This window comes from Lemur catta, chromosome 14 (genome assembly GCF_020740605.2).
Source record: "Lemur catta isolate mLemCat1 chromosome 14, mLemCat1.pri, whole genome shotgun sequence".
Classification (NCBI taxonomy): Eukaryota; Metazoa; Chordata; class Mammalia; order Primates; family Lemuridae; genus Lemur; species Lemur catta.
The window spans coordinates 57069234-57094674 of NC_059141.1; the positions used below are offsets into that span (position 1 = coordinate 57069234).

At 58.2% G+C, this 25441-nt stretch overlaps 2 protein-coding genes across 4 annotated transcripts; one reads left to right on the forward strand and one right to left on the reverse strand.

Annotated features, from left to right (window-relative positions):
- Nucleotides 1-3292: 3292 nt before the first annotated feature.
- Nucleotides 3293-7791, reverse strand: SNCG (synuclein gamma). The gene is made up of 5 exons (XM_045569034.1): nt 7552-7791; nt 6719-6760; nt 6262-6389; nt 3841-3912; nt 3293-3560 (listed from the first exon to the last, which is right to left on the reverse strand). Exons 1-5 carry the CDS (start codon nt 7670-7672, stop codon nt 3540-3542), a joined length of 384 nt encoding a protein of 127 aa, XP_045424990.1. The 5' UTR covers nt 7673-7791; the 3' UTR covers nt 3293-3539.
- Nucleotides 7792-8789: 998 nt separating this feature from the next.
- Nucleotides 8790-24421, forward strand: MMRN2 (multimerin 2). 3 transcript variants are annotated; one of them, XM_045569035.1, is made up of 7 exons: nt 8790-8994; nt 16665-16793; nt 16873-16979; nt 17069-17149; nt 17866-18042; nt 18219-20033; nt 23188-24421. In XM_045569035.1, exons 1-7 carry the CDS (start codon nt 8831-8833, stop codon nt 23568-23570), a joined length of 2856 nt encoding a protein of 951 aa, XP_045424991.1. In that variant the 5' UTR covers nt 8790-8830; the 3' UTR covers nt 23571-24421. The 3 variants fall into 3 exon arrangements, with proteins under 3 accessions (XP_045424991.1, XP_045424992.1, XP_045424993.1); XM_045569036.1 differs by having other exon boundaries at nt 22685-23281; XM_045569037.1 differs by lacking the exon at nt 23188-24421 and adding an exon at nt 20153-20527.
- The last annotated feature ends 1020 nt before the right edge of the window (nt 24422-25441 follow it).

The window sequence follows — 25441 nt, forward strand, 5'->3', positions numbered from 1 at the left end:
GAGCCTCATAACAGAATTTCCGGAAGTGTTTTTGTGAAGATTAAATGGGTGCCCAACACTCACAGGGGACCTTGCAAGAGGGATGGAGCACTGGGGTGTCCCAGACTCGGAGAGACTAAGGAGAGAGGGCATTTCAGTGGTCTCCCTTATCTGCACTTTCACTTTCTGGAGTTTCAGTTAGCCGCTGCTGGGGCTTAGAAACCAGTACCCCCAAACATGGTGCTTTGCTGAACTGAACTAGCCTCAGGGTCTCTCTGACCATCTCCCGTCCCCCCATCTCTCAGTCCTTGGTCTTCCAAAGCACAGGCTGATGCTCTGTAGTCCCCTTATCTGCCAAAAGTCTGCACCTGCCACAGAAGAAAACCACCACCTCTAGGCTCTTCCCTGAGTTTTCCTTAACTGAACTCATACAAGAAGAAAGTCTGAAAAGTCTCAACACACCTGTACAGACTTTTGTCTGCTCTGAGGGCCCAACAGACTTGTCCCAGGCCACTGTATGTTCTCCAAGCCCATTGAATTTCCCTAAAAATCATGTACTACCCCCATAAAGTCATCCACACTTCCCCAACCCCCTTTCCCATGCAACCATCTGCACTCCACTGGGTGGTGGGGCAACCACTCTGATTTTCACCCCATGCATGCGAATAAATGTGTATGCCATTTCTCCCAGTAATCTGCTTTTGTGAGTTTATTTTTCAGTGAAACTTCAGAGGGGAAAGAAGAAGTTTCCTTTGGCCCCTACACCAAGGTCAGATGCAGTAAATGGAAAATTCCAGAAATAAACAATTTATAAGCTTTAAATAATTTTTCTTTTTTTTCAAGACAGAGTCTCACTCTCTTGCCTGGGCTAGAGTGCCATGGCATCAGCCTAGCTCACAGCAACCTCAAACTCCTAGGCTCAAGCAATCCTCCTGCCTCAGCCTCCTGGCTAGCTGGGACTACAGGCATGCGCCACCATGCCTGGCCAATTTTTCTATATATATATTTTAGCTGTCCATATAATTTCTATTTTTAGTAGAGATGGGGTTTTGCTCTTGCTCAGGCCGGTCTTGAACTCCTGAGCTGAAACAATCCGCCCGCCTCAGCCTCCCAGAGGGCTAGGATTACAGGCGTGAGCCACTGTGCCCGGCCTAAATAACTTTTATTACAGCATATTGTCATAATTGTTCCATTTTATTATTAGTTAATATTAATTTTTTTTTCTTTTTAAGTAATTAAAGGGGAGGCGAGGCCGGCTGGGCTGGCTCAGACGCAGGTAAGCAGGCAGCAGGCCTGATACCAGTGGGTTATTGTTGTTTGTTGTTGTTTTTGTTTTTTCCCCTCTGCGCCCCCCTTCTCCAGTTACTGTTAATCTCTTATGGTGCCTCATTTATAGATTAAACTTTATCATGGCTATGTATGTACAGGAGAGAACATAGTATATATAGGCTTCGGGACTGTGGTGGTTTTGGGCATCCCGGGAAGTTTGGGATGGGGCAGGGGACTCCGGACTCCTCTGGGGAAGTGAGAGGCTGCCTCACAGGGCCCAGAGCACGAGACAGGGGCTTAAAGGCAAAAAGCACTGCAGGTGCCCATGGGCTGGGGAAGGGGCTTCCTGGAACAGGCAGATCTGGATGTTTGTCATTTGAGTCCAGCAGTAGGCCCCAAGTGTGTGTGTGTGCGCGCACGTGCATGTGTGTGTATGTTGGGGGTGGGTGCGAGCAGCAGGGACCCTTCTAGGCTCCTTCAGCAGAGGCAGAGGGAGCCTGCGCAAGGCTGTCCCCAGGGGCCGGGTGTAGGTGCCCTCTTCCCCACCCCCAGTCACCTGAGCTGGCCTTGCTCCTCCTTGCTTTCTCACAGCCCAAAGAGCTTTCGGGCACACCCAGGCCCGGGGTGGCCTGCTGCTGGGACACGCACAGTCCTGTTTACATGCACGTGGTGTCTGAGCCGGGGAGCAGGAACACCCCTGACTGCCCTGAGCTGCTGCCAGACCCTTCTTCACTCCCGCCCTGGCAGGGTTTGCGGGGTAGGGGACCAGCAGCCCCCTGCTCCTTTCTGCCTCCTCAGTGGATGCCCAGGGGACAGCCCAGCTCAGCTGTGTTTGATGGGGCTTCTGGTCTCCAGGCTGCCTTGACCCCTGCTCCCCACTGCAGAGGCTAGCTGGGGAGGTGGTGTGGACAGGGCAGTGTCTGGAGTCAAGTGTGTACTCGGGCTCTGCCCCGGACACCCAGCACAGGAGGCCCCGGGGCAAGTCACTCAGATGCTCTGAGCCCAAACTGGCTGGGTGTCAAAGGGGAGGGTGGGGTCCCCAGGGAAGCCGGGTCTCTGTTCAGCCAACTCTGAACAAGACTGCTAGGCATGACGCAAACAGCCTTGCATGTAGGACATTGACCAGCCCAGTCCCTGGGTTGTTTTGGAACTTTGGGTATGGGGGGCCTGCCACGAGCACCCTGGAGCTTGTGCCGTCCCAGTGGCTGTAGCAGAGAATGGAGGTCGACCGGGTGGCTCTGGGGCAAAGTCACCTGGGCTTGTGCCCAGCACCCTCCTTCTCAGCAGAAGTGGGATCATACAAATCCTACCTGATAGGTTTGTTCTGAAGATTAAATAAGGTAAAGTGCTCAGAACGTACCCGACAGACGCCTGGGAAGAACTCAGCAAATACTAATTTTTACTATTTTTCTCTCAAGGCGAGGCTTACTCTTGTGCACCTCCGCTGCTGTGGTTTTTAATGACACCTCACAGGCTTCTGGGTGCAGGAAGGGAAACTCCAGCTCTACTTCCAGAAGGAGCTTGAGGCTGGGTGGGGCCAGGCAGGAGGTGCCCTGGGGTCACCTCATGTCTTTGCTGGGGAGGGTGCTCTTCATTTCACTGTGGGTGTAGACTTCACCATCTTTGAAGTTCCTGTCGCTCCAGGGAGGGCGTTAGGTGACCCTGCTCCCTGCAGGACACTGGAGCCGTGGACGCTGGTCCTCACCTCCTGCTGACAGCAGGCTCCTGGGAGACAGAGCGGGCAGGTGGGGGCCACCCCAAGGGTGAGCTAAGGCTGCTCCTGCAGACAGACAGGACCGCGTGTCCTGCCGATGGCCTGGGCGAGCCGAAGGCAGGGCCACCTGCTCCATGTTAGAGGCAATGGGTGAGTTGGGATGGGGGTGTTCCTGATGGCAGTGCCTGCTCGCATAGGTTCCAGAAGTGCCCAGTGTGTCCCTGTGGGGTACCTGGTCCCATCAACAGGCTGAACCAGTTCCAGTTCCTGGGAGGGCCCAACCGGCCTCTTTGTGAACTATGCAGGGCAGAGAGGACGCATGGCCAGCAATAGGGCTCAAGTTTTATTTGGAGTCACATACACACAAAATAAATAAATACATTCACAGCAGCATCTGTGGGGTCAGAAGGACCAGAGGGCAGGAAGGGCCAAGGGAGGGCGGTGCGGGCGGCCAGGCGAGGGGCGGGGAGTGTGGGCAGCTGCAGGTCACACGCCAGGGCGGCACTCCTTGTGCCACGAGGGGGCGGGGTCCAGGGCAGAGGAGTGTCCTCGGGCCTCCGAGCTGGCTGGCAGCCCTCTAGTCTGCCCCACTCTTGGCCTGGAAGAGAGAATGACCCTCACACACAGCTCCAGACCCCTGACCCTCAGTGTCCACCCTGAGTGGCCTGGGGAAGCTTGTCACCTGTGCCCCCTGCCTGAGGGGTCATTTGTGAGGGGATCTCACACTCAGGTCCAGGATTGGCCCTGCCCACAGTCCCTGTGGGGGCTGCAGGAGGTCAGGGGGGCCCCACAGAGCCTGAGAGCGAAGTGGGGAGTCTGTGGGGAATGGGGACCCTACCCAGGAACCCTCCGTGGTGTACCCCAGACCCATCTCCTACCTCTTCAGCCGCTTCCTCTTCCTCTCTGGCTGCCTCGTCCTCCTGTGGGGGGGCAGGTTGCTTCAAGTCGTCCTATAGGGGAGCAAAGGGGACATGAGGCCATGTGGAGGACGCAGGGACTCGCAGCTGCCCTGCAACCAGGGCCTCGTCTACCCCGGCCTCAAAGACGAGCAGAGGGGCTGGAGGCATGGGAGTGCGGGAGGTGTGGGAGCCAGACTGCAGCTGGGGCTCTGTCTGACGCCACCCCCCCCAGCTCTGGTTGGGGTGGGCTGAGGTCGGGTGGGGGCGGGGCAGAGGTCCCTGAAGCCCCAGGCCTGACCCTGCCCACATGAACACACGCCTTTGCCCTGCTGAGTCCCTATTCAGCCCTAGGACAAGGGATGTGTCATCAGTGCTCACACAGGGACCCTGCGGCCAGCGGGGCTAGGTGTCAGCTCAAGGCCTCAGAGCTCAAAGGAGCAGGGCTTGTGGGCCTCAGGTCAGGCTTGCTCCAGGCCCACTCAGGTCCCCAGTAGCATGGGTCCCTCTCCCTGCCTCCTGGATGGGCTCCGGGCACAGGCTGGTTAGGGCTAGCAAGGGTCACACAGTCCTCTCCCACTTCCCATCTTCTTCTGTCCCCCTGTACTCCAGGCCAGCCAGACACTTGGCCCAAGTGGTCATGACAGCTGGGGATCAGCCTGGACACTGGTCTCAGCACCTGCCTCTGGAGGGTCCTGCCACCTCTCTGCTGCCACAGGACTGTCCTGCCCTTTGTTGGTGTGGGGCATGAAAGGGCAGAACTTCAGAGTTGGCCAGGTTCCCCAGGGGAAGGGCAGGTGGTCACCTGCCTAGTCCTGCTGCCCTAAGGGGTGATGAGACCAGTGGAATGCACAGTCGCTCTGCATCCTTCTACGGTTCACTGGGGGTGAGTCATGACTGGGTTTTGGGTGTCACCAGGAAATGGGTCTCCCTTGGGGCAGCTGAAGGGCTCACCAGCCATCCTCCAGGCTCCTTGAGGAGGGCCCGGGCACCCCCACACTAGGGCCTCTGTAGCTGGGGGGGTGGGCAGGGAACGGGGTCTCCCAGGGCACGTATGGGTTCTGCCCAGGCACTGATGATGACAATACAGTCACCTTCATTTGTTGGGCGCTCACCAAGAACCAGGCAGACCTCTTCATCGGGGTCCTATCCCTGCCTCATCACACAGCACGGTGAGACAGACACTTTTGCCCCCGTTTTACAGATGAGGTAGAGGAGACCCAGAGAGGTTACTTGGATTCCCAAGGTCACACAGCTAGGAAGGGACAGGGTGGGGACTCGGAGAGGGAGCAGCTGCAGGCTCCTAGGATGTGGAGACCCCATGCTGGCCCTGGAAACAGAGACTTGGGTGCCGCCCCAGAGCCAGGGGCAGGGTGGCCTCTACTCTTCCACCCACCCACTCCCAGGTTCTCAGCGCTGGGAGCCTCGGACTCCACTGCCCAGGCAGCCTGGGCCTGTAGCAGGTAGGGGAGCTGGAGACAGCACCGCCACCCCCACCCCACCCCAGGTTGGAATCTCAGTCCCCCAGCCCACCACCAGCTGCACTGCCAGAGTCGCTCAGGGCACAGGCCCCTGGTGGGGAATCCAAGCCCGTGTGGACTAGCCATGGGACCTGGGGCACATTACTTAATCTCTTCGGGCCATAGTTTCCACACCCTGTCTCATGGGATTTTGTGCCGACTGAATGAGCTAATAAGCGTAAAATGCTTAGTGGAGCCTGCCCTGTGATAGGTGCTGGGACAGCTCACCTGGCCAACACCCACCCTGCTGCCGGGCCGAGCGCACACATGCACACTCACACATGCACACAGTCACCCATAAACACACACACACACACACACACACACACACACACACACACACACACACACACAGTGCACGTGCACACGCCCACTCGCACACAAAGGAGGCCGCAGAGGGCGGGGTCGGGCCGCACTCCTTTCCCACCACCAGGGGGCGCCGCTTCCCTGCTGCTTGGGGAGCCAGGCCCGGGAGGGAAGCTGGACCTGGGGGCAGGTGGTGACTTGGCAGCTCTGGCCTCGTGTCCACTGCCCGGGAGGCTGCCTGTCACCGCGTGAGGCCCTGTTTTCACTTACAAAGTGTGGTATCTCCTAAATGCCGGGAGCCATACAGAGGGCGTGGCGTTGAGCCTCACTTTCCTTGTCTATAGAATGGGCCCACAACACCCCCTCACAGGGAAGGAGGTGTGAGGATTCCAGTTGCGAATGGGTGTGAAACGTGAAACGCCAAGTTCAGAACCCCCTTCGCCCTGGCACACAGTGGGTGTGGAAACTGAAGCTTCGGTCTGTTTCCCTGTGTGCCCCAGGCAGGGTCCAAAGCCTCCTCCCTGGCCGGCCTCCCCGGGCCGAGGGCAGACGGGCCAGTCCGAGGGCTGGGGCTCACCTTGCGCACCACCCCAGAAGTGACCGCGATGTTCTCCGCCTCCTCCACGGTCTTGGCGGCCACGGTGTTGACGCTGGTGACCACAGCCTCGCTCACGGCGTTGGCCTGCTCCTTGGTCTTCTCAGCCACTGTGGGGGGACTCTGGCTGGTCTTGGCCCTGACCCCTCCCCACCTGGCTGGCCCACGCAGGTCAGGCCGCAGCCGCCCTTTCCCAGGGCACTCAGAGCCCGGGCTCTACTGGGACCCCCGGCTGCCCCCTTTCTCACTCCAGGGCAGCTCTAGTGCTGGTGGGGGGAAGGGCAGGCCCACCCTGGTCGCGCCTCGGGGTCTGGGTCCATGTAGGGTTTGGGAGCCCAGTTGGGAGTAAGGCAGGACACTGGGCTTGGGCCCTCAGTACTAGGGTACAGAAGTCCCGGGGGTCCCAGCCCCCATGTCCCCCAGTGCTGGGGCTCCTCACCTGAGGTCACGCTGTGCACGACACCCTCCTTGGTCTTGGCTCCTGGGGAGGAAGTGGAGGCATCAGCCCAGGCCCACCCCTCCGGGTGTTGGTGGTGTCAGGGCAAACACGCCACAGAACAGCTGACAGCTGGCCCAGCTGTGGGGTCAGTAGGGGGTGAGGAAGGTGTCTGGCGGCAGCGGCCCCTTCAAAGGGCCACTTCCTGCTGTGTCTGGAGGAAGTGAATGGATGGGAAGGGGACAAGACAGGGTGGGGGACAAGAGAGACCAAGCCTGAGGGGGACACTGGTTGGACTCAGGGTCTAGACCCTGTCGGGGTGTGGCTCAGGCCTGAGAAGCAGCAGCAGGACAGGGCGGCCAAGTGCTGAGTCATCAACCTCCCCTTCCTCCTCTCTGGAGTGAGCCACAGAGGAATGGGGCGGGTCGGACACTGAGCCCGGGTCTCATCTCCCCAGCCCAGCCTGTCCCTCTGGGCAGTGTGGGGACCTGTGTTCTGGCTGCTGGCCGTGGCAGCTCCCGTGTGGAGAGGGCAGAGAGCCCACCTGAGCACCAGGGTGCTTCGGGGGCTGCAGGCCCAGGGAGCCCAGTGTGTCTGGCCGTGCCTTTGTGTGTGCACAGACAGGTGGCCAGCCGTGTCTGCCATCTGAGTGTCCCTCTTGCTGTTCTGTCCCAGGCACTGTGGATGCTCCAGGGCTCAGAGACCCTGCCTTGACAGCCAGGGCCTCACCCCTCCCAAAATGCCTCCCTGGGGCTGGGAGCAAGGTCAGGCCAAGGTAACTGGGCACCCCACCCTCAGGCCACCATGTAGCCGCGCCCTGCCGCGCCCCCACTCACCCACATACATGACCCCCTCCTTGGTCTTCTCGGCTGCCTCTGTCACCCCCTGCTTGGTCTTCTCCACGGCACCCACCACGCCCTCTTTGGCGATGGAGAAGCCCTTTTTGAAGACGTCCATGGTGCTGGACAGGTCTGGGCTTGGCTGCTGCAGGCAGGACAGGAGCCGGACTCTCCCTGCGAGCTGCGGGCTGGAGCTGGCGCGAATGCTGCTGCAGTGGCTGTCCCCGCCGCTGCCTCCTATTGACGCGATGAAATATTGATGCAGAGGCCAGCTGGAGCCCAGCCAGCCCGGGGTGCGGGGAGGGAGGGACGGAGGCCTGCCTACACCTTCTCCCAGGGTGGGGCAGCAGGGGACCCTGCAGGCTCAGCCCTGCCCTCCTGCCCCTGCCCTCCAGGAAGGCGCTGCAGGGGGCTGGACACGTCTTAACCCATCCTGCCCCTCATTCATTCGCTGCCCTGCCCACCTATGGCGTGGACCCTGGCTGGGTGCTCTGGGGCTGGGGGCTGCTGTGTCTGGGCTATGCCTGGGGAGACAGGGACAGAGGGGGAGGCGCCTTGGCTGGTGCCCCCACGTCCCAGGTAGGGAAGGGGTCAGGCCATGCAGGCCTGTCAGGTGAGAGAGGCCAACCTCCCAGACGGATCTGGGCTGATCAGCTACCCACCAGCATCCTGGATGCCCCTGGCCAGGCTCTGCAGAACCAGCTGGAGGAGCTGGGAGGGGCACACAACGGGCTTCCCCAGGCCTTGGCCCCTGGCTGCACGCTGTGCAACCCCAGAATAGCTTCTTTCCTTCTCTGAGCCTCCACCCACCAGCTGGCTCCCACAGCCCAGCGGTGAAAGATGCTGAGGAGGCATGACGTGCCCCCCACTTCCTGGCCAGCAGTGTGGATGGGCAGTGGGTCCCCGAGACCAGCCCCACCGCTTCCTGCAGCCCCACCTTGAGGCTTATGTGCTTCTCCTGGCTCCCAGGGAGCAGGTTCCCATGGGGACGTGTTTGGTAGGGCCACCCCTTGTGTCTCCCACACCCCCAGTGTCCCTGAGCCAAGTCTTCTTGGGGTACAGGGAACGAACGGCCTGCATGGTTGGTGGCTCCTGTGGGGAGCAGGCAAGGGGGGGCGGGGGCCGGATGAGACCCACCGGGTGGGCCGGCCCAGGCCACTTCCTCTCTTTGTTGTCCCTGTGTTTTTTTCCTTCTGAGATTTAACTTGAAACCAACGTCACTGGCAGTTTCTGGAGTCACTTGCTGAGCCAAGCCTAAGCCTGTCCCACCACCAGGATGATCCTGACTCTGCTGCTCGGCCTCGGGGGGCCCCTAGCCTGGGGGCTGCTGGGGGCCTGGGCTCAGGCCCCTGGTACTGGGTTCTCTGACCCACACAGCTCCGGGCCGCCTGGGGTCTGGAGCGCAGAGGCTGAGGACACCAGCAGGGACCCTGTTGGACGGTAAGAGGGCCTGGATCTCGGCAGAGGTCACGGTGCAGGACCTGAGTCCCAGCTCTGCCAGAGCAGGGCCTCTCTTCCCCATCTGTGAAATGGGCTGATATTGTCTCTCTGCTGGGCCAGCTGTGAGGCTTAACCAGGTTCTCCTTCGAGGGGCCGCCCCAGACAGCCTGGACTGGATGCTCCAGCGTCCACCTAAGAATGACAGGGAGCTCCCTGTCTGAGCCATGGCGGGAACACGGCCTTGGAAAGCGAGGGAACAGCTCCTGCCATCAATCACCCAGCATGGGGGCGCTGAGGGACAGTGGCCCTGCATGGTTCCAGCTGGCCTGGCCATGGCTTCTGTTCTTCGAAAGAAATCAATTCTGAAAGCTGAGCCCCAGCAAGGCTGGTCCGGCCGGGGATGGGATTTTGATCTGAGTCCCTGGGGCGCAGCCTGACTGCCCAGCAGGGAGCAGAGAGGGAGCCCTGCTCTCCAGAGCACAGAGGGGCAGGGGCATCTGGGGGGCTCTGCCTTGGCGCCCCTGGGAAGGGGAGGGGTGGTCTTGTGACCGGGACCCCCGACACTGTCTTCCAAAGTTCTGTTTGTCCAGGGTCAGGGCCAGTCCTGCTGGCAAGGTGCTGGGCCTGTGGGTCCCCCCAGGGTCTGCAGTGGCCCCGGAACCTCATCTCCAACCACAGCAGAGGAGCAGGTGCCATTTACTGCGGGGTCTCTGGGCACCTCGCCAAGTGTTATCTCAGTTAACCCCCCAGACCTGAGGCTCAGAGAGGCTGAGCAGCGTGCCAAGGTCACACAGCTAGGGAGAGCCCGGGCAGCATCTGAATGTGACTCCAGAGCTCATGCTGGACCCTCAGAGTGGAGCGCTCAGAGGCAGCCCAGCCCCCGGATGCCCTGCCCCGCCCCCGACTGCCCCCACCTCCCTCACACACCAGGGTGGTTGGGTACATCTGTGTGGATTTGGAGGGTGAAGGGGGCCCACTCGCATTCACCCAGCGTCTCCCATCTGGATGTGTGACAGTCACCATCACGCTGGCTCACAGAACCGATCTGCCCGGGACAGCCTCAGTCTCGGGCAGCTTCCCATTTCCAGGTGAAGGTTTGCTGGGCACTTTCCCAACAGCAGATTTGCCTGGCAGAGGCAGGGCTGAGAGTTAAGTGCCCATCGGCCCATCGGCCCTTCGTGAGCGGGCCTGGCCGTGGAGAAACCCCCTCCTGCCGGCTCCCAGGTCTTCTCAGGGCCGGAGGCGTGGGTGATTCTTGGGGGTGGGGGCGAATCCAGTCACCCAGCTCTGATTTCAGGACCAAGGACCAAGTCTTCCCTCCCCAAAGCCACCAGCTCCATGCCTGGGTCTCTGGGCCACCTTCCTCCCTCTGAGGAAGGAGTGGGGAGCTGCTTGGTTGTGGGGAGGGACTTGGATCCCTTGGCCTCAGGGAGCAGGCCTGGGTCCCCTCAGCCGTTCCCTGGGGGTCTCAGTGTGGGAAGGTGTGTGCACCAGTACACCTGGCCCAGCAACACCCAGGTGTCCCGAGCCTGGGACCGCCCTGCATGCTGGGGTCTCCTTCCCACAGCCCTAGAAGCTGCGGCCCCCACAGGCCAGGCCCAAGTTGTCCAGGCTTCCGGAGGGCTGGTGAGAAGGAAGGAAACGCTGCGGCTTCCTGGCCTGATTGCTTCCCAAGCTCCTGTGATGGGAGGCGGAAGTGTGCGCCAGTCCCCCCTGGAAACGCTGCACTCCAGCAGCGGGGTGGCCACCAGCGGGGTGGCCACACCATTAGTGACGAGGCCTCCAGCCTGCATTTGCCCTCATGCCTGTTTGCAGAGCCCGGGGCTGGGGCAGGCCCTGGACACAGACCTTGTCAGAGCCCGAGCAAGGAGGAGCACGAGCCCAATGACTGTGTCTGTGGACTGCTGGGTGGGGGTGGAGGAGGGGTGTGGTTTGCTGCTTCTCAGGTGCTTGGGGACCCCAAGGGCCCCAGCCCAGGGAGCCAGCAGTGTGAGTGCTGGGAGTCTGAGAGGAGGAGGCCCTCTCCGTGCTCCCAGGCGTGGTGGGGTGTTTAGACCGTGGGCTCCTCAGACCCAGGACTTGCTGCCCCAGTGGGACTGTCTCTGAGGTTGGGACCCTACTGAGCCCCAAGGAAGGTTTCCCGTCTACCACATTGCTGTGACAGCTCAGAGGGGTGGGGACGCTACCCAGGGCCACAGAGCCAGGCCCCCCCAGGCATCCTCTGTCCTGTCCCCTAAGAGGGTGGTAGTGTAGGGGGTGCTGCTCCCAGTAGCCTGGCGGCCCTCACACAAGGAGCACCTGGGATTTTGCCACTGGGGTCGAGCCCCAGAGCAGTCCAGCATATGGCTGGAGGTCACACAGGAGCAGGGCGGAGCCCAGGCCAAGGTCTCTGGGCCACACTGCACCTCCTGCACCCACGCCTGCCCCGGGGCACAGGGCCCTGGGCATGAGCAGGGGAGAGCCCCCAGGCCCACACTCAGGGAACCCGGCTCTGGGCTGCCCGCTGAGGGGGCCTCAGGCTTCTCTGCCAAGGCTCCTTTCTGGCTCAAGGACAAAGCCCTGCGAGCTTCTCCCCTGGGACGGTTACGTTAATGGCTGGATTCAGGGCCTCAGAAAACAAGGCTGCTGAGAGTACGCCCTCCCTCCCCAGGACCACGTGGGCCCAGCGGGAGGTGGGTTTACCGGCTGTTGAGAGGCCCTCCAGGCCATTTACATAATGGCTGTGCTCCGGGCGGCCGCATCCATTATGCGGAAGGCTGGGCTAACAGCCCCTTCCCTGCAGGCCGCTCCCTCTGCCTGCCCCACCCCTGTGCTCCAGGACGAGCGCTTCTCCACGTTTCCAGAACTGGGGGAAGGGCCTGTTCAAGGTCACCCTGGGTTCAGAGAGCAGAAGGGCTGAGAGCCCGGACTTCCCAGCTCCCAGTTAGAAGCTCCAAAGGGACCAGCAGACTGTCCCATCTGGTTCAGGCCAAGGGCAGGCCAAGGGCAGGCCCAAGCCAGACCAGAGAGCCCCTTCCTACCCCCTCCCACCTGGCACCAAACTCTGGGCTGGCTCCTCCCCCTCCGTAGACCACTGGGAGATGGGGGCACCCAGCGGGGCTCCCCGAGGGAGGGCACAAAGAGGGAGCAGGCCTGCGACTATGGAGGGGCAGTGAGAACAATGGGCACTTCAGCAAGTTGGGCCAGGGGCACAGGCACAGAAGGCCAGCATGAAGCTGCCAAGAGCAGGAGGAAACCAAAGCAAAGGTCAGGAATGTTCCCAGGGCTTCTGGGCCAGCAGCCTGCATGGTGCCAGCGGAGGGACTGCCCAGGGCGGGGGAGTGCGGGCAAGAACAGTGGCTGCTGGAGCCCAAGATTCCGGAGGCCAGAAGAGAAAGTTCCTGGGCAGGAAGGGTGGGCGGCATAGTTTTCGGTTCCAGGAGCTGGAGGTGGAAAGTCCCCGTCACTCCTGGCAGGCTGGACCAGGCCGGGCGCGCTGGGGCCACAGGCCTTCCAGGCCCCTCTGCAGCAGGTCAGAGGGTGTGTGAGAAATGGAACTTTGTTTAGAGACAGTGTTTCTTAAACCTTGGCACTAATGACATTTTGGACTGGCTAATTCTCTGTGGGGGTGTGGGGGCTGTCCTGTGTATTGTAGGGTGTTTGGCAGCACCTTTGGCCCCCACCCACCAGCTGCCAGTCATGGGTAGCACCCACCAGCCAACTGTGACAATACACCTGGGAATAGTCCCCTCTCCTCCCATTCAGAACCACTGAGAGGTGGTTTAGAGAGGTGCTTTCCCCTAGGGCTGAGCCCGAGTTCCAGGAATTTCTAGGGGGCCCAGGGCAGGTGTCTGTGCAGCCAGGCATCTCACCCGGGGTTCCAGAGCTCCAGTGTTGAGCGAGCAGTCCTTCCTTTCTTCCATCCTCATCTTGATGTGCTCCCTTTTGCCCACTTACTAATCCCTTGGGGATGCACAGGCCCCTTCCTGGTCCCTGTCCCACTGATTGGTTTGCCAAACCCTGTGCCAATGCCCATGGTTTTCATTACTTGGCTTTAGAGCTGGGCTTGACAGTTAGAAGAGAAACTCCCTGCTCATAGTTGTCTTCCAAAATGTTCTTGCTATTCATCTGCATTTTCTCTTCCAGATGGAAATAATTTTATTTATTTTTTTAAGTTTTATTTTTATTAGTTATACATATCTATAGGCAGGGGTCAGAAAACTTTGAACACCTGTTTTTGTTAATATAGCTTTATTGGAACACAGCCGGGCTCATTCATTTACATACCGTCAGTGACTGCTCTTCTGCTACAATGGCAGAGTTGAGTAGATGTGACAGAGTCTATGTGGCCTAAAACAGCCTAAAATTGGGGTCAGCGTCGGGGGCATGTGACCTTGCAGGCTCACACAAGGCCCTGGACTCCGAAGGGCCCCACACTTGGTGTCACCATCCTGAAATTCTTCATAATACTTGAACAACAGGCCCCACGTTTTCATTGTGCCCCGGGCCTTGCAGATTATGTAGCTGATCTTGTGTGAAATGTTTACTACCTGTCCCTTTAGAGAAAAGGTCTGCTGACTCTCTGGGTTAGAGGGAACTGCTTCCACAGCTGAGTTAAGACAGTCAGAAGCCCAGCCTCCTCTCATCCTCAAAGGCAATGACTTTCAATTTTTGAGGTGATTCTTTTGCATTTACCTGTGTCTTAAATAACATGCTTACATTGCTGCTGCTTGGGAGGGAGGGTTATCTGTGACTCAGCTCTCCTTCCTACCCCACGCCACACCCCAAAGTGCATGCATGTGCACACATCCATGCGACTATACTACCACTTAGGGTTGAACCTTGAAATAAACTATGAAGCTTTTTCTCCTCCCTGCGCACTTTTGGTCTTCCCTGGAGTAAAAAGTTGTCTTGCTCTTGTCTTTGTCCACTCAATTCCCAACTCTCAGCCAGCTGCCCACATTTGCTCTCAACATCTCATTCACGTCAGGTGTTTGACCAGCTGCGTCTTCTTGGAGATGCTGCTCCCAGAGCCTCCAGGTGTGCTCCAGTCTGACTGCTGCCCTCTGTCCCCACAGCCCACTGTTGTCCCGGGCGCTCCCTTCACCTCGGTTCTGGGTTGGAACCTGTTTCCTGATACCAGGCTTTCTCTGTCTTGGTTTTTTCTCTTGTACTGCTGAAGCGCTTTCCACGGCACAGCAGTTCGGGCCCGGGCTGTACCTTAGCATGACTCAGAGAGGTTCAAAATGTGATGCTCAGGTCCCAACCTCAGGGAGTCTGTGATGGGGCCCAGAGACTTTTTTTTTTTTTTGACAGTCTTGCTCTGTCACCCTGGGTAGAGTGCAGTGGTGTCATCATAGCACTCATCATAGCTCACAGCAACCTCAAAGTCCTAGGCTCAAGTGATCCTCCTGCCTCAGCCTCCCAAGTTGCTGGGACTACAGGTGCATACCACAACACCTGGCTAATTTTTCTATTTTTGATAGAAATGGGGTCTTGCTTTTGCTCAAGCTGGTCTCAAACTTCGGAGCTCAAGCGATGCTCCTGCCTCTGCCCCCAGGGTGCTAGGATTACAGGCGTGAGCCACCGTGCCTGGCCTGGCTCTTTATTTTTCTTACCTTCTCTCTCCTATTTTTCATCTGTTTGTTCTTTTAGGGAATTTTCTTTAACTTTACCCTCTAACATTTCTATTAAATTTCCTTTCCATTTCTACTGTTATGTTTTTAATTTCCAAGGGTTCTTTTTTGTTCACTCCTCCTATCTCCTTTTTTTTTTATAGCTTCCTGTTCTTGTTTCTTGGGTGCAGTGAATTCTCTTATCAATCTGGGAATAGTGGAAGTTTTTGGGAAGTTCACTTCTCCTTGCACAGTCTTGGTTTTCTCCAAGTTGACTTTTTTCCTTTTGCTCATTTTGACCTCCCCTTTGTAACAGAGATGTTTCTGGGGTGATCCTTGGATCCCTCCATAAGAGCAGGGAGGGTGAGAAGCTGAGTAGAAGCTGGGTGTGTGGATGTGGCTTTCTGGTCCATGTTGCAGTAGGATGCTCTGGCTGGGCTATTTCATTGGGGGAACCCTGATGTCAGCATCTTCAGGTCGTTTCCTCTTGGGCCGGGCCATTTCCTGAGGAGCTTTTCTAATCTGCAGTGGAGGGTGACGGCTGCCACCAGGCTTCTGGGAGCCAAGTGGGAAAGTAGGCTGGGGGGGCCTCAGCACTCAAAATGGACAGGGCCACTCGGTCCTCTCAGTCTTCTCCCTGCCTTTCCCAGCAATATCCCTGTGTGACAGTGCCCAATGGCCCCAGGACAAAGACCAGCTCCAGAGAGTAAAATCTCAGCACCAGCCACTCCATCACCAAGGCCCTGTCCTCTATATCTCACAAATATGGCCACCTCTCCCATCGCCACCATCCTCCAGTCCAAGCTGCCCTCATCTCCCTGCTGGGAGGGTTTCTGCAACCAGGAACCACAGTGGCTCTTTCGTGTCACTTCCCTGCTGAAGCCCCTCTGTGACTTCCCATGCCCTCAGGACAGTCCAGCTCTTCCTCAAGGTCTGGCCTCTCCTGATGTCCCCAGCCTCCCTCCTCACTCCCCTCAGCTGATTCTCTCCCTTTAAGACATGGTCCAGTGATCTCCTCCTGAAAGTCTCTCCAGATCCTGGCACCCATCATTCTTTCTGCGACGAGTGCCTGCTCTCCCTTGGGACCCTGAAGGGAAGGTCTGCACCTCCACACCTGGTGCCTGGCACCCAAGAGGTGCTGAGCTGAATGGGCCTCGGAGTCATCACCACTTGCAACTCTGGAGAGCTTTGCCCTGGGAGCTGACTGCCTGGGGAAGGGCCCTCTGACCCCTTCCACTGACCCCATGGAGCCAGCCACCCGCTCAGTGAGCTGGGGCTCTGCCAGTATGAGTGTCCCCCCACTCCTGGGACCCCACAGCACATGCTGGGGAAGGGCAGAGATGGAGAGGCTACCTCTCAAGGGTTCAGGATGCTGAGTGAGACCCCCCAGCCCCCTGCAGGACCCTGGAGCAGTGGCCTTTCCCAGAAAGGAGACTGCTCTGCCAGCTGCTTTCCTTCCCCTACAACAACTCTTTGAAAGTCCATTTCTGTAATCGTCCTAATGGGCGTGGCCAGGTAGCTGGTGCCCTCGCCGTGGTCTCTGGTGAGGAAAGATGTGAGCAGTGACTGGGGAGGCTGCGGGGCAATGGGGCCGCGCAGCGTGTTCACAGAGCGCTTGTCAGGAGCCAGGCACGTGGTCTCAGCCGCCCCTTAGAGGAGGCACCACGATCTCCACGCATAGGTGGGGAAACTGAAACTCCCTAACTGCCTCGCTCATGCTCACATAGGCAGAAAGAGTGACGGATTTGAATCCAGGACTCTCCAGCCCCAGCTCCACCCTGAAACCTCCTGGCACCAGGAGAAACAGTGACAGCCCTTCTGGCTCTGCCAGTAACTTCGCTGTGTGATTTTGGGGGCTCCTCGGCCTCTCTGTGCTGACTTGGGGAGGCTTCAGGAAGGCGGCGGAGCAGGTGCCCTCCGCAGCCCAGGGATGAATAATGCAGAGCGCTCCCTGCTCAGGCTAATGGAGTCCCGGATTCCAGCACCCGGCGGGGAGGCGGGGTGGGCGCTCTGCACCAGCGCCCCCTGTCGACCAGGGTGTGGCTCAGCAGCCCTCTCCTCTGGCTTGCTTTCCAGTAACTGGTGCCCCTACCAGAAGTCCAAGCTGGTCACCTTGGTAGCCGCTTGCAAAACGGAGAAATTCCTCGTCCACTCGCAGCAGCCGTGCCCACAGGGGGCTCCAGACTGCCAGAGAGTCAAAGTCATGTGAGTGGGGGAGGGCAGGCCACTCGCCCAAGTCCCACGGCCTCACCTTGGAGTCACTGAGCCAGCCCTCCTCCCCCAGGTACCGTGTGGCCCACAAGCCAATGTACCAGGTCAAGCAGAAGGTGCTTACCTCCGTGGCCTGGAGGTGCTGTCCAGGCTTTGGGGGGCCCGACTGCCAACACCAAGGTAGGGCTCCCTGTAGCACCACCCCCTTGATCTCTGGTTAAGCAGCTCCTCTGACCCCTGGGGTCAACATCCTATGCTTTCTTCTGCAGATTCCATGGCAGTTATGGAGCCTGAAGATGCAGGTGATGACCGCCAGGAGCCTTGGGACGGGCCAGTCAGCGTGGCACCTGGTGTGTTGCTTTCCTGGGAGTGGCGGGCAGGCAGGCTGGCAGAGCCATATGTCCTGCCCTTTCTCCCCTGATAGGGCAGTGCCATTTCAGGAAAACCTTGCCCCAGAGTCAGCAGGGGCTCCTCTGAGGCCCTGAGCTACCTTCCTCCTCAGGGGCCAGGTTCACAGGGCCATCGGCTGCCTGCCTGCTGGTTGAGCAAACATACCCTTTCCCTTGCCCCCAGTGTCTGGGAAGAACTGGTTTGTTGGCATTTTCCTTGCCCCCAAACCCATGCCCGGAAGAGGCATTGTCACCCTCCCCTACCCCCCAACCAGGGCCAGGAAGTTGTGCTGGCCCTGGTCTTGGAGTCACCACAGGAAACCCACCAAGAGACTCCACTGGGCATAGGGCCTTTTGAGGCTGGGCCCAAGGTTGAGAAGGCAAATGAGTTTTGTCCTGTGGTGAACTACTGTTGACAAGGGCTGCGGTGAATCATGTGAGGCCACATCCATGTGCTGAGGAGGGGAGTGTGTCAGGATTGATTAGTCATGGCTGCTGTGGGCGTGGGAGGCAGGGAGGGCTCACTTGCTATGCATTTGCTCTCCTGATGCTAAAGGCTGCAAAGGTCAGAGGACATCAGCATGTACCTCTCCTGCTCTCAGCCCCCAAACCTCCTCCTTTGATCTGCCCAGGCCCGGTGGGTTAGCCCTTGATGCTTATGTGTGATGTGTATTCAGGCCACCCTATTGCTGAGATCAACCAGCTTGAGGTGCAACAGGAACTACAGGAATGGCTGCTGGGAGATGTCCAGAATGACATTCAGGAGGTGGCAGACAGCCTGCCAGGCCTGTGGAAAGACCTGGCTAGTAACCTCACAGCCGCAACAACAGAGGCCAATGGAACACAGCAGCTGGGTGAGTGGCAGGCTCTAGAGGCAGAGGCAGAGCCACATGGAGAGGGGAGGGCTGGGAGAGGCGGGAAGGCTCAGACCTCAGAGGACTGCGCTAGTCCCGGCCTGGGGAGGGGCTCCCAGCCTGGGAAGGGGTGTCTGCTTCTGCAGGGCTTTTGTACAAATGTGTGTCTGTTGCAGAGTTCCCTGGTAGCTCCTTGGAGCAAGTGTTGCTGCCCCATGTGGACACCTTCCTGAAAGTGCATTTCAGCCCCATCTGGCGGAGCTTCAATGAAAGCCTGCATGGCCTCTTCCAGGCCATAAGAAACCTGTCTCTTGATGTAGAGGCCAACCGCCAGGCCATCAAGAGGGTCCAGGACAGTGCCGTGGCCAGGGCTGACTTCCAGGAGCTTGGTGCCAAATTTGAAGCCAAGGTCCAGGAGAACACCCAGAGGGTGGGCCAGCTGCAGCAGGACGTGGAGGATCGCCTGCACACCCAGCTCCTCTCCCTGCACCACTCCCTCTCTGAGGTCCAGGCCGATGTGGACACCAAGTTGAAGAGGCTGCACAAGGCCCAGGAGGCCCCAGGGACCAACGGCAGCCTGGTGGTGGCAGCCGCGGGGGCTGGGGCAAGGCCAGAGCCGGACAGCCTGCAGGCCAGGCTGGGCCAGCTGCAAAGGAACCTCTCCGCGCTGCACGTGGCCATGGGCCACGGGGAAAAGGAGCTGCAGAACACCCTCAAGGACATGAGGACCACCCTGGCCCAGCACGCGGATGAGATTAAGGAGCTGTACTCCGAATCCGACGAGACCTTCGATCAGATCAGCAAGGTGGAGCGGCAGGTGGAGGAGCTGCAGGTGAACCACACAGCGCTGCGGGAGCTGCGGGTGATCCTGATGGAGAAGTCTCTGATCATGGAGGAGAACAAGGAGGAGGTGGAGCGGCAGCTCCTGGAGCTCAACCTCACCCTGCAGCACCTGCAGGGCGGCCACGCCGACCTCATCAAGTATGTCAAGGACTGCAACTGCCAGAAGCTCTACTTCGACCTGGACGTCATCCGGGAGGGCCAGAGGGACGCCACGCGCGCCCTGGAGGAGACCCAGGTGAGCCTGGACGAGCGGCGCCAGCTGGACGGCTCCTCCCTGCAGGCCCTAAGGAGCGCCGTGGACGCCATGTCGCAGGCCGTGGACGCGCACACAGCGGAGGGCGAGCGGGCGCGGGCCGCCACGGCGCGGCTCCGGAGCCAGTTGCAGGCGCTGGACGGCGAGGTGGGCGCGTTGAAGGCGGCAGCGGCCGAGACCCGCCGCGAGGTGAGCCGGCTGCACAGCTCCTTCGCCGCCCTGCTGGAGGACGCACTGCGCCACGAGGCCGTGCTGGCCGCCCTCTTCGGGGAGGAGGTGATGGAGGAGATGTCGGAGGAGGCGCCGGGGCCGCTGCCCCTGCGCTATGAGCAGATCCACACCGCCCTGCAGGACGCAGCCAGCGGGCTGCAGGAGCAGGCGCTCGGCTGGGACGCGCTGGCCGCCCGGGTGGCCGCCCTGGAGCAGGCCGCGGGCCGTGGCGCACAGCCCCCACGGCTGGCAGAGCGCCCGGAGCCCAGCCACGACACGGGCGCGCAGGAGGCGGGCGCCACGGCCCTGGCCGGGCTGGCCCAGGAGCTGCAGCGCCTGAGCTCGGAGGTAAAGCTCGCCGGGCGGTGCTGTGAGGCCTCCGGGGCCGCCTCCCTCAACGGCTCTCTCGAGGGCCTCCACGGCGCGCTCCGCGCCTCCGAGCGCAGCTTGGAGCAGCACCTGCACCTCTTCCACAGCCTCTTTGGGAACTTCCAAGGGCTGGTGGCTGCTAACGTCAGCCTAGACCTGGGGAAGCTGCAGGCCATGCTGACCAAGAGAGGAAAGAAGCAGCAGAAAGGCCTGGAAACTCCCCGGAAGAGGGACAAGAAGCAGGTGGAGCCTTTGGCGGACGCACATGTCACAGGGCCGGTGCAAGCTGCCTTGGGCGCTGAGCTCTGGGAGGCAGGTGAGTTTCTGGGCCCGGGAGACCAGGGGACTCTAGGGGGCCAGGATGAAAGAGAACAGCCTGGTCACCGGTCACCATTACTCAGGGTCCACCTTCCCCTTGACCCACTTTCTTTACAGGGCTATGGGCCTCTTAGGCTACCTAGAGTCTGGAGGGGCAGGAGAAGTCACAAGAACCAACTGCTGATGCCAGAGCCTACGAGCTGGCACGGCCCCCTCCATGCTGCTGCCCCCCTGCTCATATACACACGCTGGGTGCCTGCTGCTCCTGCCGCAGAGGAAAGGGCACCACCTCCCTTCCATGGCACACCCTCAAATCCCTCCAGCTCTGCCCTTCCCCCCCTGTGTCTTTAACCAGCTTACCGCTGTACACAGGGAGTGTGCACACGGGCTGGAGCCGCCTGCCGTGGCAGTGCCCCAGGAGTGCAGCAGCAGTCTCCCGATCTGCTGTTTTGCCTTCCACAGTTTCAGTTTCCAGCATCAACCACTGTCCGAAAATAGGCAAGTGCAGTACAGTAAGATATTGTGAGAGACAAACCCCATTCACATAACTTTTATTTCAGTATAATTGGTCTATTTTATTATTAGTTATTGTTGTTAATCTCTTACTGTGCCTAACTCATAAGTGAAACCTTACCACAGGTATGTATAGGAAAAACTATAGTCCATAGAGGGTCTGGTACGATCTGTGGTTTCAGGCATCCACGGGGGGTCATCCCCAGGGATGAGAGGGGACTGCTGTACAGGGAAAGGCTGAGGCCTGAGAGGAGCTCGTTCTCTCCGTGTGTGTCCCACAGTAGTTAACCTGGCTCGCCGCCCTGTGCCAGGGCCCCTGCAATGCCCCTTGTTGGGCTGCATGGTGAGGAATCATCACAACAGCTCGAGGATGCACTCAGTATCGCTACCTACCACCTTTCCCCAAACTGAGGCTCAAACAGGGGAAATGTCCTGCTCCCACAGCCAGCGAGTGGCACAGAGGAGCGTTGGACCCAGTCCAGCTGTCTCTAGCGAGCTGGCTCTCCCCCTTGGAAAGGCCCTCAATGGCTGGTCCCTCCAGGGCCCTGGGCTGTGGGCCTGGGAATTGGCTCTGAGGCTGAAGCCATGTGTGGCCAGCCTTCTCACCCCCTCCCTGAATGTGGCCCTAGGAAGGGACCACTAGGCTCTGTGCCTCAAGTAACTCTGCCTGAGGCTGGCGCCACTCCTCACCCAGATGCAGGGCTAAGCACAAGGCTGTCATGTTGGCTGTCTATACCCTGGTGCAGCCTGGCCCGTGGGAAGTCCAAGGCCTTGTTGAAGGTCCCATCCCTGAACCCCAAGGCCCAGGAGGCAGTGTGGAGCAATGGGAAGAGCCTAGGCTCCAGCATCACTTATCTGTTTCTTCCTCTGTAAAATGGGAGAATCACTGCCCACATCAAAGGGCTGATATGAAGGCAGCTACCTTTACCAAATGCCCAGCACAAGGCTCGGCACATGCAGGAACCCAGTCCATGTTTTCCCATTTCCCCAGCATTTTCAGGACTGAGGCTGTGTCCATCACCTACCCTAGCTCTTCCATCCTTTTTCCTCAAATGAGCAGCGCAAGGCCTCAATGTGCTGATGACTTTCAGAATTTGCCCAATGGTTTAGGTATCTGTGTTTACCACTGCAATATTTTATAATTAAAAAAAAATGTTTTCCTTAAAAAAAAGTCCCCTTATTCGTCTTGCAAGCTGTAGGGCTTGAATTTGTGCCCTGCAGGGACGGGCACTCTCCGTTTGCACACGCCTCCACCTGCCGAGGGCCTGCTGGGTGCACGGGCTGGGAGCTGGGAGCCGGGGGCGCAGGCCGCGGGCCGCACACCATGGGGTCCGAGGCCTTCCCGCGGCTGGGCGCGAGCGCCACCTGCTGGGCGCCGGGGGAACTGCGGAGGCCGAGGCGGCCTTCCGCTTGGCGCGATCTTACACGAACGGGAACGCTGTTCTGAACTCTCTCATTCTCAGAGTATTTTCCAGAACCAGAGAAAAGAAACATTCTGTCATTCACAAGGCTATTGCTGGATTGGGAGCCAAAGAGCTGGGGCTCTATTTCTGGAACATAAGTGGCCGACTGCTGTGCAAAGTGCTCCTCCTCTAGACCTTGGTTTCATCCCCTGATGAACAGGGTCGTGGTCTCGGCTCCTCGAGAGCTAGAGCCTCGAGGGAACCCACGAGGGCGGGACATGCCCTTGGTGCCACGGCAAGTGTCGCGGCCAGGACTCACCCACGCTTCCCGTCCCTTGGCCCTACCCTCCCCCTGCCGACCGCCGGCCAGGCAGCGCCGCTGGCTCCTTGCTGGCCGTGGGGTCCCCACCCACGCGGCGGGGTCCTCTGCCCCCATGCCTGCGCATGCGCGGGGCACCTGCGCTCGGTCTCAGCGTTACTGTCCTCCCGAGGCTGGCTCGTGCGCTCCTGCATGTGGCAAAGGTGAGAACATCTGAAATCAAGAGACCCAAGATCCGCTTCCAGCTTGGTAATTTACTAGTTGTGTAGTCTGGAGCAACAAGCTTTCTGGGCCCCAGTTTCCCCATTTGTAACCCCAGGTCTCTGTGCAACATTTTGAAAACCACCTGAAGAAGACCAGCTTGAACAGGCCTCCTTTCCCCAGCCCCACCTGCTCGTTCCTTCTTTCTCTAAGGTCCTGTGCCCTTATCCAGTAGGAACCGCCCTTCGCTGCTCCACAGTGATCTCCCTATCAGCACCATTACCTTGAGGATGGGTAGCATTTTCTTTCTTTCCCCGGGTATCTCAGGATTCCCAGCAGGTAGCAGTGGTTTGGGAGCAGGCGCTTGGGTTCCTGCCCCCGCGTGCCCTTTGCACACCGTGTGGCCGCAGCCCCAGTTCCCTCAATCAGGGATACTTTTCTCTCAAGAAAGTTGGAAAAGGGATCACACAAGAAAGAAAGTGCTTTGTTAAAATGTACATCAGTTGAGACAACAGACTTGTATTTTCCCTTCTCTGGATTCATGAAAACCTGAGAGTTGGCAGTTTAGCTCCTGCTCCCGGCAATAACATTACTATTGGGAAATGTGTATTAACATTTCCAGTGCTAATACAGTGAGAAAGGCAGGTCTCAGGGTTTAATTTCCCATCCAGGGGAGTGAGGGACGAGTCACTGAGCACTTTCCTTCTGTGTTTCAGGCGCCCCTGTGGCCTTCTATGCCGGCTTTTCAGAAGGGACAGCTGCCCTGCAGACAGTGAAGTTCAACACTACATACGTGAACGTTGGCAGCAGCTACTTCCCTGAACACGGCTACTTCCGAGCCCCCGAGCGTGGTGTCTACCTCTTTGCAGTGACCGTTGAATTTGGCCCAGGGCGAGGCACCGGGCAGCTGGTGCTTGGAGGTCACCGTCGGACCCCAGTCTGTACCACTGGGCAGAAGGGTGGAAGCACAGCAACGACCTTTGCGATGGCCGAGCTGCAAAAGGGGGAGAGGGTGTGGTTTGAGTTAACCCAGGGGTCAGTCACAAAGAGAAGCCTGCCGGGCACTGCATTTGGGGGCTTCCTGATGTTCAAGACCTGAACCCTGGGCCCAGCTCTGGTCAGACATCATGGACTTGCCCAGCTCTCCTTAGCCTGGGGCTCTGGCAAGAGATGGTCCGGAGACCACCACCCAGTTGGTCTAGCTCTTCCCTGGAAACCTGCAAAGACACTGTGGTGTAGGTGGCCTCCCTCTAGCCACACCGGATTTGGCTGTTTCTCAGTGATGAGGAGGACTGGAATGCTTCTCTGGCGGGAACTATTCTTGGCAAGTGCGGACCTGGGCATGGCTGTGTCCTCAGACAGCGCGGCCTGGACACCAGCTCTCTGCCACACCCTGAATTCTACAACTGCTTTGGTGTTTTGCTCCTCCTGTGGTTGGAAACTTCCGTACAACACTTTCAACCTTTCTCTTGCTTCCTCTTTTCCCTAATCATATGCTAGAAAAGCCATTCTTTCCCAGAAGGAATATTTAAAATGGAGGTGACATTTTGGCCAATATTGGAAACTAGTCTCCAGCCACTACAGGGCAATAGGATTAAACCAATCCCTTTGGTCCCTGTCGGTCAGAATTGGGAGACAAAGGATTGGTTGAGTTAACCAAGGGAAAGGAGATTAGTGTCTTTTCTATAGTTTCAGTCATTCCTTGTATTTATCTGTAATTTTAATTTCATGTCTTTTTCTCCTTGCCTCGCACAGGGGAAAGGCCAAGGCATGCCAAGCATGAACTGAATGTGAACAGCCGTCACCTTTTTTGCTTCCTCCAGTATCTTATGACCACCCTCATTCTTATTAGCATCTCTACCCAGGAAGGGAGCTGAGGGAGGAAGTGAAGGAAGACTAAAGATCTCTCTCAATAATGATCAACTTTGGAATAAAGCAATGCCCTTCAAACCTCTGCCTCATTTACTTCGGGAGAGCAAAAACATTTGGTAAAGTAGCTAGAAATATGGGACAAAACAAAACTGTGTGGGGTAAATGTGACTTCAGGTCGTATTTGACTTCAGTTTCAGTTAATTCTACATAAAACACTCAGAGGCCTCCACACCAGGCAGTGACACTAATACTGGACCAGACAGTACAGCTCAGAGTCGCAGTTATTCCTGCAGTATCAACGGCTTTCAAAAAATTATAGATCCTCAAGTAAACAGGCTTGAGAAAGCAGTCATGTAGTTGTTGGAAAATAAAGTGGGTTTTTTTGATAGTAGGTATTCAATATTTGTTGAATATGCTCTTTGTAAGAAAATCAAATTGGACTTGGTAGTGAGTTGGTTGTTGGGGTTAACAAGGTTACCAGCACTTCTCATTGTTTTCTGGGGGTCATCAATTCAAATAATTGTTCCTCAGAGGTTTTTAGTTTTTTACCATGAAGCTTCATGTGCTCAGTGTTCTAAGATCAATGTTAAAATGAATAGCATGCCAGGCCACTCTGCCAGTGACAGTTTGTGGAGTAAATCACCTCTCTTGAACTTTTTCCATCTGTCGTGTGAGGTGGTTAGTCTAACAGCTCTCCTGAAGTATTCTAGTATCTTATCATCTTGACCACAGGTGTGAATCCAGCTCACCCCCAGTGCCGCTCTCAGTTGCCAAGACCAATCCTGACTTGAGACATAATGGGCGTGGGCCACTCCAGACCACAGATGGAAACCCAGTGGCAGGGGGTTACCCTTGCTGCTGGCCATACCATGCTGCTCAATCTTGCTGTTATTGGTCAGGCTCTGCTGATGACTAAGTTGAAACATCTAAGACTTTCATTTGGAATTCATTGCACTAATAAGCAGAGTGAATCGCTCCCTTCATAAAGGGTACAAGTCATCCAACCTTCATATGGTTGGAGCTCTTTGATAGGAAAGTGGTAACTGATCAACTCTGCCAGCAGCATGTATGACTCTCCCAGAAGTTTCTGGGATGAAA